Consider the following 17,935-nt stretch of genomic DNA (forward strand, 5'->3'; position numbering starts at 1 on the left):
GTGCAGTTGAGAATCATCAGAGTGCTTCCAGTTTGCTGTGTGAGGAGACACTGTGTAAACTACACCTGCAAAACTCATTATGGTGGCATACAAAGTCACCAAGTGTAGCAGGAAACTGAAAATTGGGAAAACCTTAAACAGTATCAAAGAACCGCTAGGCAAGCAATAAGGGAAGCTAGATTATGAAAGTAAACTAGCTCAAAACATAAAACCAAGGAATGTGTTTCCTCTGACAGAGAGTCTAGGACCTAGACTGAGAGCCCTAGGTCGAGACATAGAGTTTTTAAGTTTGAAATAATAACAGATTTCTTCACCCAGTCATTAAGCTTTGTAAAACTCAAGGCTGTGGAGACTCTGGCTATACAGCTCTATCGAAGTGGAGGACAATCAGTTTCTGGAACTTACTGGAGGCCAGGGATATGGAGATCATGGTAGGAGACAGAACTGAGGGAGAAGGTGTCATCTTAATGAGCTGATGGACAGGCCTGAAGATGTGGAGAATCCACTGCTGCATAGGAAGGAAGGATGAGATTGATCTTGGAGTAGGTTAAAAGTCAGCACAACATTGTTGGCCAAAAGGCCTGTACTGTTCTGTAATGTTCAATGTTCTGCGTAATATGTATTAAAGAATTAGACTTAAATGTAGGGATAAACAAAAGAAGTTTTGGACAATACAAAAACCAATTGTGTGGTTGACAGTAAAGACAAAAGCTTTAAGCTTCAGGAGATGTAGATGTCCAGATACCTTGGTACGGAGCAAGGAAAAAACAGTAAATAGAAAGAACATGAGTGGTATGGAGAGCCAGAGGGTTTGGATCCTTAAAGGTCACAAAACATATTGATAATGAGGATAAAAAGTCATGCTAAATGGATTATTTATTAGTTAAAGTGCTGGATATAAGAACAGGGATTTTGTGCTAGAGCTGTGTTCAACAGAATCAGGTCTATTATCACTGACATATATCATGAAATGTTTTGTAGCAGCAGTACAGTGCAATGCATAAAATAGACTATAAATTACAATAGGATATATATGTGTGTATGTATATATATATATATACTTAAACAAGTAGTGCAAAAGAGAGCGAGAATAGCAACATAGTCTTCAGGAATGTTCAGAAATCTGAATGTGGAGGGGGATAAGCTGTTCCCAAAATGTTGAGTGTGTGTCTTCACTCTTCTGTACCTCCTCCCTGATGGCAGTAATGAGAAGAGGACATATCCTTGATCATGGATGCTGCCTTTTGAAGTTGTCCTCAATGGAGGGCAAGTTAGTACCCATGATGGAGCTGGCTGAATTTACTATCCCCTGCAGCATTTTCTGATCCTATTCATTGATATAACCAAATAGAATGTTCTCCATAGTGTATCTGTAGAAATTTGCTAGAACACTAATTAGTCCAGAGCTTGCTGGTTGAGTTTTGGTCAGCACAGTAGAGGAAAAATGGGATTGCACTGGAGAAGGTGCAGAGATAATTTACCAGAAATTTAATGAGGAAGATTGAAGGGGTGAGGTGGGGGAGTGGTTGAGGTAAACCAAAGGAGCAAGGGTTTAGAGGTGTCAGACATCTGGAGGCCTGGATGAATAACAGCTATCTAAACCTTCACAGAGGGCTTAAAAGACAGACAAAACATGTAACTAGTAAGGGGATTAGAAGGTAAATGGGGAGGTATTTACGCTGGGCACGGGGAGGGGTCCCAGATGCCGGCAAGGATGGGTAGTGGAGACGAGGCCCTCCGCACACGGAAACTTTAGACTCTACGGTGTAGAGCGAGAGGGGGCCGGGTGGAGTTTGTCTCAATGCGGTGTCTGAGAAAGCGTGTGGGTGCTACCCCTGATTAGCTGGGATATGGAGCATGAGACTCAGGAAATCACACGGAACTGCAAACATCTCCAGCTTGTCCACTGCCTACAGTTCATGTCACCGCATTTCAGGATAGACGTGATCCTGTTTGAGAGGACTTTGCCAGGGTGATAGATTAGCCAGGAGGAAAGGTTGGGTTCTGCCACAGACCCGATGGGCCAAATTAACGGTTTTTCTGTCGCGAATTTTCGATGCTTGGCCTGATCGACAGAACGGCTGGAAAGGGACACTGATGTGCCATTTACCCTTGTATCGTAAATCACGAAACAGTCCTGCGAGTCTAGCTTTTTCCTGACACAAGTTACACGTCAGAAAAATTATATCTAACACCCCCCCCTCCCCTACACACACACCTCCTTCCCTCCCCTCACTTTCTCTGTCAGCCTCGGAAAATAGCCTGGGTCCGTTCAAACCCCACCCCCCTCCAATAACAAACAAACTTTACTGTGGCAAAATAAAATCAAAACACTGCGGCAAGCGTCTGGACATCAGTGTCAGACAGAAGCAATTATTATTTCTTTGTCAACATTGCTATAGGGATTTAAAAATGTATTGCAAATCCTATGGCGTGAAGTGTAGGGGTGTATGTGACAAGGCGGGTTGTGAATATTGTCCAAACACTGAACTAAACACGGAAAAGATTGCAGCCAGTCCAGTGATCAGTGCGTGATGTGGTGTGAAGGAGATTTCATAAATGTTATCCGTGCGAGTTATTCAGCGAATCGAACAAAGAGGGGCAAATTTAGGGTGAAACTATCTCAGTTTTTGAAGTGTCTCCCTGTAAACATCTATAAAGGCGGCGTGTCCTTCTAATATCTCCACACAAGTGCTATGGAACAGAGACAAAGGGAATCCCTAAAACAAAAAGACGAAGCTATTGGAGGGCGGTGGGGAAGAAATACCAGCTGAAGGATTTCCAGTAAACCTCCCCCCCCCCCCCCATTTTCCCTCTGTACAGGGAACTAGCCCGTTTGGAAATAAGACTTGATTTAAAATTACCAGCCACTGACGTCGCGGATTTATTAACAAACTTAATTGTGTATCCAAATATTTCCTGCGTTTTAACCTGACGCGGAGTGCGGAGGTATTTTGAAATGAGAGGTTTGGGGCTTAATTTCAAAGACCTTCCTAGGAAAATATTAAAAATAGACAGTGAGTGAATGATCCTAGACATACCATTGTTCAGCGGGAAAACCGGCCTGCAGTCACCACCCCGTGTCCAGTCACGGCCGCAAGTCCAAGAAACTCTCCGCCACGGAAAACAGCGCTGCCTTAGTGAAATGCGGGGTGTCGGTCCACAGAACAAGAGAGGGAGAGAGACAGAGGGGGGAAAGTGTTAGAGCGAGCCTGTCTTTGGTTAGTCCCGCACACGCAATGTTCCGCGTCTCCCTTTCTGCGGAGACTTTCGTGTAAAGTTGTGAGTCTCTCCTCGCCTCGGGCGCAAAGTCTGACCGCTGTTCCGCACTTTAATGCTACGCCTGCTAAGGTCCGAAATTGCGGTTCCCGCAATTTGTTAGGCGGCGGATCTGGGGATGGCAAACAACGCGCAATTTAGTGGCAACACGTTTCCGAGTTCCCAGTCGGATGAGAGTCACTTTTCCTCGGCTCGCTTGCTCAGCTCATGATTAACTTAATAACTCTTATTTTTTAATCGTTTGCGTTTCCTAACGCCGGGATGGCAATTGCGGGGGGTACACGGCGAAGACTTGGGAGGGAGAAGGACTGTTGTCAGGCCGACGAGCCTGGAAATTCACGGGGAAGTTTAACCGATTGAGAGGCAGATAAAATAATGAAGACAGTTATTACAATTTATTTGTTGCCGAATAAGAAAATGTATGTAAAATGGGCGCGATTTCACAAATGGCGGGGAGCAGTTTGTGTCGCCGTAACTTTGAAATTGGGAAGTTTGGGAGAGGGGAGAGGGAGTCAGGGATCTAGGAAATGAACACTCTCTCTCTCTCTCTCTCTCTCTTTCTCAAATTCCGGGGACCAGATCGCGTTCAGATGTAAAGATATGATTTCTCCTGTCACCCCTACCCTCCCTACTACGATACCGATAAGAAAATCCTGACCGTTTTCCCGAACTCTGAGATGGGGAAAAATGTTACTGGAGCCGCTTACCCCGGTCTCTCGGCGGCTGAGCTCAGGATCAGATTAGTAAAATAATCCATTTAATGCGCCTCTGAACTCTGCTTCCCCAGTTTGTCAGATTTAATGCAGTTAAAATGCGGCAGAGATGCGATACTTTGCAGTAACATTATTTACAATTAATTGTGCGCTGCTTTCAGTTTCATATCCCATTCTTTTGCTGAGTTCTGGGCCGAGGGGTAACTTTCTGAGCTCTGACAGAATTAACCGGCTGTGGCAGATTTTGCGAAGGGAGTGTAGACGTTTGCACGATACCTGTTTTTAACTTCGCACCAACCTCAAATGAAAATCCAACCGAAATTTAATGCCGCATTTTATCTAACTGCCCATATAAAGTGCCATCACTTTCCCGGACACTTTTTGTTTGGGAAACTATGAATTATCTCTCAAATTTGCAACACGCACAGATCAGACATGGAAATCACATGAAGGAGTTTAGTTAATAAAATGTTTCAATACTTTGACTGGGTTTTGCTCCTCTGAATATGATCCTTGCCGGTGTAATTTCTAGCCCTCACCCAATCCGCGCGGATTTATTTAATTCTGGGGAGTAACATCGGTATTACGAACAAGGTCTCTGAGCTCAGCGTGTATTCACGTACCACGCTCCCTTCATCCCGCAATAGTAACACCAACAACGCGAGCAATAATTACCAAGTACCAAATTTTAAAATGTCGAAATAACTGATAAGTTCAAGTACTTTCACATTTTTATATAAACACACTCGCTTTGTGCTTTTGACGTAAATAAATATTACATCAAGTAATGAGTCTAATGGACAAGGAAAATTTTAAAGACACATTCATGACAAATGCATCTTGCAAAATACATCACGTTATCGATATCCTTTTTTAATTAAACACAATAGTCATCTGAAAAAAAAATGCCCTTGTAATAGGCGTTGAGCACCTTAAATGGATTTCTGATCCGGTTTTAAGACTTTTGTTTGAACCCACACCCCCTCCCCTTCATAATGTGACCCGGGTCGGGATTGAAAACCGTGTCGGTGCTGTTAAGCCAGCCCCCACCAACCTGACAAGAAGGGCCTGTAACTGTCTCTCGTTGATTTAGTCTCTCCGCCGTTCTGTTGAAAATCCAAGGTTCAACTCTATAGATTGCTATTAATCAACCAAATTGCTCTCTTTGGCGGGCAAATGAAAAACTTCTAGATAAAAGTCACTGCAACTGGGTGTACGTGATATTCCACCACGGGAGGAAGCATTTGAAATGGGGAAGCAAGACAGAAAGGTTGTTGAAATGGTAAAGCGTCCCGGCTCGAAGGCAAACACAACAAATCGAATCTTATTGTCCTTTATCCGAATCAAATAAAAATCTGGAGGCAGGTTCCAGATCTATAATTTATAAATATTAAATTATAAGTGTTCAATTTCAAGTGGTTAACTGTTCCTAGCGTCAGTGATTTTAACCCCTTCACTGTCACCATCTTTTTCTTGCAGTAAGGTCTCTGTCTCTTACGTTTCTCTCTCTCTCTCTCTCTCTCTCTCTCTCCCCCCCTTCCCACTCCCACCTGTATAATTTATGTGTGGATTATAGCATGTTCTGTGTGTCGCCTGTACCTACATGCCTGTGATCCTGCTGCAGACAAGTTTTCCATCGTACCTGTATATCACCGTATTTCTGCACATATCAATAAACTAGAATGCACTTGACTTGACCACCCTACCACCCTTCGCCCACCTCTTCAAACCTTACAACTGTTGCGACCAAACTTACTTCTTGTTCTGCAAATATAATCAGCATTTATATAAAATGTCAAGAAATATTCATACCAAGGATCCCCATATTTGATCATACCAGTCCCTTAATAAAATATAGGATTAATCTTGTTCTGAATAACTGCCTTTTTAAAAATTATATACTGCCAGTGAATTCTATATAATGCATTAACTACAGATCTTCTCCGTATTATTTACCTCTACAACTCATGCTCTCAAATTTATTTATTTATTTGTTTGTTTGTTTGTTTGTTATTTATATATATCTTAGCTCCAGCTGGTAAAACCAGAGGTACACTCAGGGCACAGCCAAGTACACTCATCTCTCAATTGCTAGAAACTTTCAGATTATTCTAATGGTGTTTAATATTGTGGCATTCTGAAGATTTACATAGGTATTGCTGTGAGCCCTAATTGTTTAATTATATTGTGTAGTGCCTTTGAGGTAACTCCAGTCGTAGATATTATGTCGGGTCTATGTTCCAAGGTCTTTCAATTTCCCCTTCTAATTCAGTATATTTCTGGTGTCCTTCACTTTTTTTTTCGCTTGTTTTGCATAGTTTCTCTTCTTTTGTACATTGGTTGTTTGTCAGTCTTTGTAGTTTTTCTTTGATTCTATTGTATTTCTTTATTCTACTGTGAATGCCTGAAAGAGAACGAATCTCAGGGTACTATATAGTGACATATACAATTTGAACTATGAACTATACTTTTTAAATTATCTCCATTTATAAGATTATGAGAAGAATTTAGGTCTGTGGTAGCGGGAGGGAAGTGTGTGTGTGTGTGTGTGTGTGTAGAGTCGGGGGTGGTGTTGGTGAGAGACCTGAAACATTGTTTGTGCCCCTAAACTCTGCCACATTTGTCCCAGTGCTACGTTAGTAGCTTAGTAGCTCTGTTCTAACTGCGTTGCATAATGCCATTAAGCTGCTTAGATACGACAGCCGAGTTTCATTGGAAGTCTGACCTGTACATGTTTAAATAAGAGAGACTTTGTAAACTAAATTTTTTTTTAATTGCTGAGTATTCGGTTTATCATGGCCTTTGTAACAGCAAATATCTCTCTCTACAATAAACATCCTCGCATTATAAAATGCCTTCTCCTGAAATGGACTGGGCACATCCTCAACTATATTCGTCAGATTATTTACAATTTTTTGCGCATTAACAATAATTAATTCAAATTAAATTCGAATTGTAATAGAATTAGAGCTTTGACAATTAATGGCCAGAAGCATAATGGTACATTCCAAAGAGCGAACTGAAGATTATAAACAGCGAGACAAAAATATTCTCATTTATTAAAATATTAATTTGAAGCTGCCATTCTTTCATCTCTTTTAATAGATGATACGCCAATTTCTCATCTGTACGTTTGAAATAGGTATAACAACATATAATCAAACAATCAAAATCAAATATTATATCTAAAATATAATAATCCCAAATGTTTTTTTTTCAATTTCAGGGTTCGGGAAAGGACATAAACCAAGAAACATCTCAACCACTTTGTTCTGCTAGGTATTTTCAAATCTACGTGATCTTACTTGTTTAGTATTTTATCGATTCATTCACAGTCAAAACCATCTCAATCCAAATCACACGTATAATCCCCCAATTTTGCATTCTAGCTGAAAATACTTTAAACGAAAATAGCAAGTTTACGTCAAACATCTGAAGTGTTATCTGCAATAGTAAAACCAATCCAGACTATCAGTGTGAGTGTGCACCGGACTCAAGTTATTCCCCATATAGTCTCTATTTATAACCAGACAATTTTAAATAGATACTTTATAAATAACCTGTGGGTTATATAAGAAGGCTTTAGTAAATGTCGATCTGTTCGTTTTATATATGTAATTAAATTAAAGTAAGTATTGCAAAAAGTGAGCAAAATGAACAGAAACGTAGTGTACATGAGTTAGTTGATTGGACGTTTAGATACCTTGTTCAATTCTCAGCATTAAAACATTAAAGGAAAACGCAGCCAACCTCACCTTCCGTTGCCCCTCTCAGTTAACCCATAGACATTGAACGGGAAGAAACACATTCAAGAACAAATTAGCGTTGAATGTGTTGCGAGAATTAACGCAAAGTAAACGAAGTGAATTTACCAGTTCTGTGCCAAGGCAGTTCAGTATTCCCGGAAAACAATGCTAAACAGTTACCTGGAAAGTAAAAGGTCAGTTAAAAACAACCAAAAATAATCCTGTACACGATTAATTTAAACAGAATCAGGGTGAGAACGCGGCTTATTCTCACCTCTGGGAAATTTCGTTTTACATCTTCGGTTCCTATACATATCTTATTCACCCGCTTTTACATCAACCGCATGATTAACAGTTCCAGGGCTACTTTTCAAAGGACAAGACTGAACAACCCAGTCTCTCGCTTGTTATAAGTCATATTTTCCTGCTTGCCAAAAGAGTTCTAATTTCCTGGCCGGTTTGGAACTGTATTTAAAAAGTGTTTGTTTATTGAGTATCTAGGCAGTGAGATTTCTAGATGCTTTTTAAACATTAATGTGACGATTTGGCTTTAATACACACATTGTATCACAGGCAAATAATCTTAAAGGCAAAATTTTACATGCACGGGACACATTGAAAATGTATAATCTAACGAGCATTTTCTGTTCAATATAAATATAATGAAATGCATCCACGGATCTGCATAATGCCTGGATGAATTTGCGACAACGCACGCCCGTGGATATGCTGTAAACCCTCGTTTTAAATGAAGAATTAAGTTAGGAAGGTTAGAAGACAGTGTAACTTTATTCCATCTTTTGTTACGAGGCCAGAAACAAGAAATAATTATTTGCTATCTGACTTAAAATAAAATCGAATCTAAACATTTGTAGGAACAAAAAGTAAATTCTCAGTTAATTTAAAATAAAGTTTTGCCACGCGAACACTTGTTTTGAAGATATACGTAAATTATTGAGGTTTGCATATATTTTAGAAACTTCGCCACGATTATTATATGTTACTTCTAAATATAAATCAGGAAATTACTTTGTTAGTTTCAGTGGCACGTCTCTGGTCGCACTTCCCTATACGGAAAGAAAATTAAGATTTTTCTGGAGAAATAATTTCATCAGTCTTTAAAACAATTAAAAAGAGCATTGAAAGTGCCAATTTATGGCGCGATTTTTGTCTACAGGGAGTATTCCAACTTGTGTGTATTAACGAGTAATACCCTGTGAAGTTTAATTTTATTACTCTATCGTCCTCTTTCGTGCTTGATTTAAAATATTTTATCGTTACCTCATTACCTTGTCAAAGGAATATTGTAACTATAATAAGCAACGAGGCGCACTTTAAATAATGCTTCTTTGTCGAATCTGTTTTGACTGAGCAGTTGCTACATCTTTCCCTCAACCCTTCGCTGTTGCCCCGAATTTTATCTGCCTGTTTCAGCATATAACTACGAAGTATTCTTGCATTAAATGTTGATGCGGAGCAATTTAATATTAACTTAAATTGAAAAGTAAGGATATATGTCAATATATGTAAATATAAACAGATACATAGGTAGAGAGGGTGAAATATACATCGGTAAATATCTACCCCTATAATTTTCATTTCAAAGTTCAAAGTAAATTTGTTATCAAAGTACTTTTGCGTCACTATATATCACCCTGAGATTCATTTTCTTGCAAGCATTCAGAGTGGAACAGAGAAATACAATATCATCAGTGAAAGCTAGACAAAAAGACTGGCAAACAAACCAATGTGCAAAAAGACAAACAGTTCAAATGCAATTAAATAAGTAAATACATACCTATGCACTTAAATACACAGACAGACAGAGAGATAAATGAATGGACACACAGACAGAACAGGAGTTGTAGAGTGCTTGAAAATGCGACCACAGGTTATGGAATCGGCTCTGAGTTGATGTGAGTGAAGTTACAATTGTTTAGATGCGTAGATATATTCCATAAAAATGCTAGTTCGGATATCACTAATTAATTGCATAATACAGCATTAAATTCCAAACCATCTATTACATGGAAACGAGAGGACCACGCCAGAAGTTTATACTTGTTATCTTCTCAGATCACATCAATTAAACTATTTTTTATTACCCGACCGGGGAACATCAGGCTGGAAACTAGTAACAATATAGGCGTGGATGGTTAAAGCAATCTTGTGGTCCATCAAGGCTGGTTCGCAGGGCAGAACGAGTGAGTGATATTGAGTTTGTACGTGAAAACCGCCCTTGGATAATGCTGCTAAAACATCAAAAAAAACCCTTGCAACAGTGTACATCTGAGGCTTTGCGGTCGCCGTTGGAGACTCTCCCGAATAACCACATTTTAATAATAGTGCATTTCAGGTGTTTGAGTGATATTTATTGGCGTCCAAACGCTTTAATCACGAATCTCTCGCCCACGCAGACAGCAACACTCCGGGCCCAAAAACGTTCCAATTCAAAGGCATTGTTCCTTCCCTGACCCTTGGCATTTGAATTTGTAGCAATTTCTTCAAGTAAAATAAAATCAAGCCGCTTGTTTAGAAACGGCACCTAATAAATTACAAATAGGTAACTAACTGTGTAATAGTACTAACTTTCAGAGATTCAAATCTTCCCATTAGTAAATAGGCAAGACTTAACCCGGGGTAACACATACAAGATGCTGGAGGAACTCAGCAGATCAGGGTAGCACCTCTGGAAAGGAATAAATAGTCGACATTTCGACCGAGATCCTTCATCAGGACTTGACCTGGGATTTACTTAACCAATCCCAAAAGTAGGAATCTAAAGCAAAGAGTCGGAAGTTCTTGCTATGTAATTGTTAAATGAATTTAATTATAAATTTAAATGAATTTAACATTAATAAAATGAATTTGAATTTATCGTTATTTAATTTATTACATATTTGACTAAGTTTCTAAATCCATGAAATGCTTTCTTTGGGTTAATTTAAAGATGATATTATTTGTTATCCCGATCAGATCTGTTTTTTTCAAACTAGCGCGGTAAAATATTTTAAATGCGAAAAATATACTACGGAACGTATTGTAGTTTTCGATGCAGAAACCAGGTCTCAATTCCTCAGGTCAGTGTATCTGTTCCTCGTTAATTGTGTGGGGTAGACCAATCCCGTACACCGGGGCTTCGAAGAGAATTTTGTGGATATTCCAGGAATTACTCCGAACAGCCATTCTTACCTCGGAACTCCTCAACTGTCAGAATCTAATCGAATTCTCCGCTTGGGCTTCCAGAGCGGCGGGCAAGGCAGGGTGGAGACAGGGGAGCACCGGCCAGGCGCGCTAGAGAGAGGGCGAGATAAAGATAAATAGACAGGCAATAAAATAATAGCGAGAAATTGTAACAGAGAATTGGAGAGACTCGAAATGGGGGGAGGAAGTTGGGAAGGGGGATAAAAAAAAGAGAAAGTGAAAAGGAGATAGGATGATTTTGATGCTTAGAGGTCAGTTGATGTACACTTGTTTCTTGCTTGTTTAAGACCAGGCATAAACTGTGTTATTTGTTATATATTAAATGTGAGCCAAAGAAATAGAAACACTTTGCTGTGGCGGCTTCAGCGCGCACGATTATTCATAACTCATTTTAGTACTTGGCTGGAGAGTGTAACTGGGGTTAAACCAGTGACATTCTATAATCGGAGGAAATCACAAATCACTTTATGGTGTCAATGTGCTTCACTACACAACACAAAACGGAGATTCATGGACGTTGGAACACGGTAGACGAGCCCCTGAGTTGTTCAGGAAGGGTCAATATCAATACTTTCGATGTTAAGTCTTTTTGCCCCTGAGCCGGGAGCATTATCACGTTTTTTTTAAAAAAGTTATCAAATACCCTTTACCTGACTTATTTTTCTGTCGGTATCAAACTGTGGTATCATATCACATATTACTCATTACTAACAGTTCAATAAATCCGCGTCTGCTCGCTGTTGCATTTAAAAATAAACACTTTTACCAGGAAAGGAATCCTATACGGCACATAGCCCAAGTGTTTTAACTCTTTCCCTCCCACTCGAGTTAACCCTTCGGTGGCCAGTCGCGAATGCGCACAACTTTTAAGCAAAACTTCGGCAGGAGACTCCACGTTTCCTGGCCACACCTTAGCCAGGTGCGTGGCAGTGGGGAATAGGTCCAAGCTATGATCTTTTCCAAACAAATCTTCCGTTTTATTGTTCTTTTTGTTAGTTTTCACATCTTCCTGATTGCGCATGGATTAGGAGGGGAGGAATAGGTTATGAAGGAGTCGTGATTAAGGATCTCGGCCCGAAACGTCAACCGTTTATTCCTCTCTATGGATGCCACCTGACCTGTTGAGTTCTTCCAGCATTTTGTGGGTATTACTTTAGATTTCCAACATCTGCAGAATATCTTATGTTTCGGGTATAAAGGAGATAGTCTGACTTCCTCTTTCCTCATGTCCTCAGCTGTATTCAGCCGCGAGACCCCTCCCACGAAGCGGAGTCCTGGTCCTGGCCCGAGGTTCAGTGAAGACACCGGTCTGGTGGGACCAGTCTGAGATCAGTCTGGCTCTGGGGGCAGCAGCTGGTCAAGTGGACCTCTGGGCTGGGCCCCAGCTGCCCTCTCCTCCTGCAGGTGTGTGATCAAATTGTTTCCAGTCGTTTCTCAAAGTTCAAAGTAAATTTATTAGCAAAGTATGTACATGTCAGTACATACTGCGATTCATTTTCTTGCAGGTGTTCATAGTGGAACAAAGAAATACAACAGAATCAATGAAAAACTAAGCACAAAGACAAAAGGTGCAAATTTTGTGCAAGTACAAAATATAATAATAATAAGAAGAAGAAGAAGAAAAAGAAGAAGAAGAAAAAGAATATGAGTTGTAGAGAGTCCTTGAAAATGAGTCGATAGGTTGTGGAATCAGTTCAGAATTGTGAAGAGTGAAGTTATCCACACAGGTTCTGGAGCCTAATGGTTGTAAGGTGATAACTGCTCTTGAATCTGGTGGTGTGGGACCTCCTGTCCAATGGTAGTAGTGAGAAGAGAGCAGAGAGCAGAGCCAGGATGGTGTCTGTTTAGGATTTTGAGGGGAAGGACGGTTTGCAGAGTGGGGAACGAGGATTGCAATGTTCCAAAAATGTGTTTGCAAATGAACCCATGATTTGCTTGACAGTCCAACTAAAGCAGTTTTATAGAAAGCTGGCTCTAATAAAATACCCCATTTATCACTATTGTCTGTAAATAGTGAATTATTTATGGAGCAAGCATTTGCAATCACTTATTTAGGTTGTGAGCCCAGATGCCAGATTCAGATTAAAGTTCAAAGTTCAAAGGAACGTTGCTATCAAAGTATATGTCACCATATCATCCTGAGATTAATTTTCTATGTTTATTATATGTTTATTGTAACTAATTTACTTCACTGAACTCGAAGAAAACTTCCATTAATTTTCTGACAATTGCCTTTAGATTGGCTGTAGTCTCCTTCTCAATTTTGCATTGAATTCTTCCCTTGTTTTTAAATATGCTTCAAGTTTTACCTGATTGCAAATGTCTGTGTAAATACGGGAATAGAAGGCAAGAATGTGGCTGAGCAAAGTTGTCAACCTCTGACCGCTGAGGACCCACCCACAAGTGTTCATGTCATATTTTACTCTCTGGCATGCTGTTGCTCTCTGCTAAAACGAATGATAACTTGCACAACCACTTGCAAATGTAGGCACACTTCTGGAGATCCTTGACAATGCTGACACTCATGACAATTTGTATTAATGCTGACACACTCTTTGGGGAACCCTTCAGTGCTGACATGATTCCAGAAGACCTGCAAGTCTCCCAGAAATCCTAAGATATCCTGATACATTAATAGAAACTCTTGCACAATCTCGGTGACCACTTCATCAAACACCTTTGGCCCAGAGTGTTGTGCCAACCTTTCAACCCACTCCAAGATTAATCTAACCCTTCCCTCCTACATAACTCTCCATTTTTCTATCTTCCATATCCCTTATCTAAGAGTCTCTTAAATATCCTTAGACCATAAGACATAGGAGCAGAATTAGGCCATTCAGTCCATCGAGTCTGCTCCACCATTCCATGATGGCTGATCCTGGATTCCACTCAACCCCCTACGCCATATCCTTCGATGCCCTGACCAATCAGGAAACTATCAACTTCTGCTTTAAATATACCCATGGACTTGGCTTCCACCACAGTCTGTGGCAGAGCATTCCACAGATTCACTACTCTTCGGATAAAAAACTTCCTTCGCTGTTCTAAAAGATCACCCCTCAATTTTGAGGCTGTGCCCTCCAGTTCTGGATATCCCCATCCTCTCCACATCCACTTTATCTAGTCCTTTCAACATTCGGTAAGTTTCAATGAAATAAATTTATTTCCCTTTGAAATAAATGCCAACATTGCATTTGCCTTCTTTACCACAGCCCCAACTTGTAAATTAACCTTCTGGGAATCTTACATGAGGATTTCTAAGTACCACTGCACCTTTGATGTTTGAGTTTTATCTCCATTTAGATAAAAGTCTGCACTATTGTTCCTTTTATCAAAATGCTTTATCGTACATTCCCCAACACTATATGCCATCTGCCAATTTTTTGCCCATTCTTCCAATTTGTCTAAGTCCTGCTGCAATTGTATTGCTTACTCAGCACTACCTACCCCTCTATCTATTTTCGTATCATCCACAAACTTTGCCGCCAAGCCATCAATTCCATTATCTAAATCTTTGACAAACAATGTGAAAACCAGCAGTCCCACTAGTCACTGGCAGCCTATCAGAAACAGCCCCCTTTATTCCCACTCACTGCCTCCTGCCTGTCAGCCATTCCTCTATCCATGCCAGTATTTCTCTTGTAATGCCATGGGATTTTATCTTGTTAAGAAGCCTTATGTATGGCACCTTATCAATTTAAGTGCCTTCTGAAAATTCTTTAATGTGCTTGCCTCTACCGCCATCCTGGAGCACCCTTCTCTTCCCCTCTCCAGGTCCCCTCCTCCTCCACTCCCCATCTCCTACCATCCTCCTTACTCGTCCCCCACTACCCCTCTCCCCAGATCATGATCTCCATCCTCCACCCACTCCCCACACATTCCACTCCCCCGAACCACCCTTTCTCCTCTTGCTTCCCTCCACCTTCCCCAGGACAACTCTGCCTCCCTCCTGCTCCCCACCCCTCCACTATGTTCCCCCTCACTCCATTCCCACTACCCCTTTTCCTAGATCACCTTCCCCCCTTACACTTCCACCCCCCACATCTTCCCCCCCCCCAAGACCACTTGCCCTCCCTCCCCCCTCTCTAGGATCAACCAGTTTATGTACTGTCACACTTGTAAGAGCCCCTCGCAAAATCTGGCAACTCCACATCTGGGCTTTGCTGATTTGGGAATGGTAATATCATTGAAGCTCAAAGGCAGGTGATTATTCCATCTCACTGGGGATAGTCACTGTCTGGCGTTTTATTGTCATTGTCATTTTCTACATGTCATTGTCAGCCCCTGACAAAATGTTGTATAAAACTTGCATGCAAACATAGGTTGCTTCTTACACTCAAGGGGTTCAAATGGATTTGAGCGTTGTGTAATCGTCAATAAAGCAACTCATTCCGCACCTTATGATGGAAGAAGGGTCACTGATGAACTAGCTGAAGATGGTTGGACCCTATGCAGAGGAGCTCCGGCAATTATGTCCTGGGGCTGGGATGATGGACCACTGATGCCCATATCTTTCATCTGGCTAAATTTCATTAGAAGTTTCAGGAGATTTGGCCATGACTCACAATATAAGCAAGGACTGTTACAAACTGAATGTACAATTGTGGTTTATATCCAAGTCTGAATGTGTGGCTGATGTTAATGTAAGCATATGAAATGAGATTTGGTGTTGCTGAACTTACTCGGAGTTAGATTTAATGCAGGGGCAACCAAGTGTGTGTGAGAGTGTGAAAAAGATTTGTTTTCTGTGTGAGAGTGTGTGTACGTGTGTGAATGTGTGTGAAAGTGACAGAGACGAAGCACAGACTGAGATAAAAAACTAAAACTGATTCAGATTACTGAAGAGTGCAAGGGTCTGTGAATAAGAAGGGAGATGTGCTGCAGAATTGACCAGGAATATACTTCTGTTGTACGACTCACCAGGAGTGCAGCCCGTTCAACCCAACCCCTGCGCAATAGGACTTCACCTCTTTTCACACCTCCTATCATCAATCCTGGCTGTAAGCCTCTATTCTTTTCTTCATCCCAAACTTCTCTGGAAACGCCAAGGTCTTCAGCCTAGCCTGTTCCAGTGCTGGAGAGTTCTATGACCTCTCCACTCACTGGATAAAGAATTTTCTGTATTTTCTAACTGGTAATTCAGTAGTTTAGTGAGGAATGGAAAAAACCTTACTCTTTCCTGGAAGTGGAAAATCTGTGCATCACATTTCAATTTTACAACCCAAGTGAAAAGCCTGTTCACCCTTCTGTGATAAATAAATTCTTGAAGTTATAGACCTTATGACTGTAAGATGTGGGAGCAGAATTAGACCATTCAGTCCAGTAAGCTTAATTAACCATTCCATCATGGCTTATTTATTATCCATCTGTATGTACCGTGCCTGTAACTCATAGAGAGTTATAGTCACATGGAGAGTCATGCAGCATAGAAATAGGTCCTATGACCCAACTAATCTCTACTGACCATGGTGCTTATGAGACTAGACCAATTTGCCTATATTTAGCCCATATCCCACTAAACCTTTCTCATCTATGTACATGTCCAAATGTCTCTTAAATGTTATTATTGTACCTGCTCAAACACTTCTTCTGCAGTTTGTTCCATCAGTGCACCACAGTCATCATGAAGAAGTTGCCCCTCAAGTTCCTTTTAAATTTTTCACCGTCCACCTTAAATCTATGCCTTCTGGTCCTTAGTTCCCCTTCTCTGAGAAAAAGATTCCCTAATCTATAGCCCTTATGATTTTGTACCCCTCTATATGGTCACCCTCCCCCCCCATCCCCCCAGTCTCCTACGTTCTAAAGAATAAAGTCCTGCCCGGCCATTCCCTGTAACATGACTTTTCAAGTTCTGGCGGCATCCTCATAAAACTCTCCTGCACTCCTTCCATTTCAATGACATCCCTCCTATAACAGAGCAAGGATGATATCAGGTTTAGCCATCATTCTAGTCAACCATGGACTTCTTCAGTGCCTGTTGATGTTGCATTGAATCCAACAATAAGAAATGCACACGGACCTCTCAATGAAGTTTAACCAAACTTTATACAACCTTCAATCAGGTTCAGACCTGTATCTAAGGAGAAATATAAAACCATAAATCCATAAGATATAGAAGTAGAATTGAGGAATCTCTTAGGCCCATAGGGTCTGCTCCATTATTTAATAATGGCTGATTTATTTTCCCCCTCAACCCCATTTTCTTATCTTATACCTGTAACCTTTGACACCCTTACTAATCAAGAACTTACTAATCTCTGCTTTAAATATATCCAATGGCTTGGTCTCCAAAGTCATTTTGTGGCAATGAGCCTGAAAGGATAGATGTAGGTCCGATGTTACTCCTGGTTGTGGTGTCAGGACCCAGTAGGCTCAAGCTTGAGTGAGGGAAAGACCATTTTAGACTGAAGCGAGAAAAAATCCTTCATCTAATGGACAGGAAAGCTTGGAGATTCTTTCCCCCCAGGATGGCTGTGAAAATTTGGTCACTGAGCATATTCAGGCAGAGATCCATAGGAATAGGAGTGGCTCTGTGTTGGAGTAGTTAGCGTGCCAGTGCCATTACAGTGCCAGCAATCACCGACTGGGGTTTGGTTCGCTACCTGTAAACAATGTACGTTCCTCTGTGACCAGGTGGGTTTCAAGGTTCAAGGATCAACTTTATTCACCATATACTGTATATTTACATGCATATTTCACATGTATTTTACATTTACAAGTATTCTTTGAATTAGCAAGTGAAAGAGCAGCATTGTCGCAGAGCAAGAACCATTTGAAAAGAACTAGTCTCGTCGGGAGTGAGTATTATTTGAGCCAACAAAAAGAAGGGAAGTTTAAGCAAAGCAGCCATTGTGGCAGCGGCCATTGTTGAAATTGGCCAGTACGAGGGTGGTCAGGCTTTGGCATGAACAAGCGGAGAATCAGGAAGCTGTGTCACTTATTATCATTTGTTTTGATTGTAAAACTTGGGCTTGAGAAGTTGGAGGCAAAGGT

General features: G+C 40.8%; 1 protein-coding gene and 1 long non-coding RNA gene across 13 annotated transcripts in view; one reads left to right on the forward strand and one right to left on the reverse strand.

The window, feature by feature from the left end:
- LOC140191133 (nuclear factor 1 X-type-like) overlaps nt 1–7,908 on the reverse strand; it is a 425,546-nt gene extending 417,638 nt beyond the window's left edge. Inside the window, exons 1-2 of one of the 4 annotated variants that reach the window (XM_072248245.1) lie at nt 7,865–7,908; nt 3,042–3,132 (exon numbers count right to left, since the gene is read on the reverse strand). Coding sequence is in view for 1 of the 4 variants with exons in the window: in XM_072248251.1 (XP_072104352.1) it covers nt 3,042–3,044 (3 nt within the window). In the remaining 3 variants the exon portion in view is untranslated. Of the gene's footprint in view, nt 1–3,041; nt 3,284–3,986; nt 4,061–5,046; nt 5,100–7,864 lie in introns of those variants that run through there. The other 3 variants (XM_072248246.1, XM_072248247.1, XM_072248251.1) reach the window with 3 other exon arrangements.
- The window catches only part of LOC140191134 (uncharacterized), an 89,419-nt gene that overhangs the window by 27,305 nt on the left and 44,179 nt on the right, over nt 1–17,935 (forward strand). For all 9 annotated transcript variants that reach the window (XR_011883756.1, XR_011883759.1, XR_011883755.1 and 6 more), the window contains 2 exons: nt 7,219–7,271; nt 12,178–12,346. This is a non-coding gene — a long non-coding RNA (uncharacterized lncRNA). The remainder of the gene's footprint in view (nt 1–7,218; nt 7,272–12,177; nt 12,347–17,935) is intronic.

This window comes from Mobula birostris, chromosome 32, assembly GCF_030028105.1.
Source record: "Mobula birostris isolate sMobBir1 chromosome 32, sMobBir1.hap1, whole genome shotgun sequence".
Lineage (NCBI taxonomy): Eukaryota > Metazoa > Chordata > Chondrichthyes > Myliobatiformes > Myliobatidae > Mobula > Mobula birostris.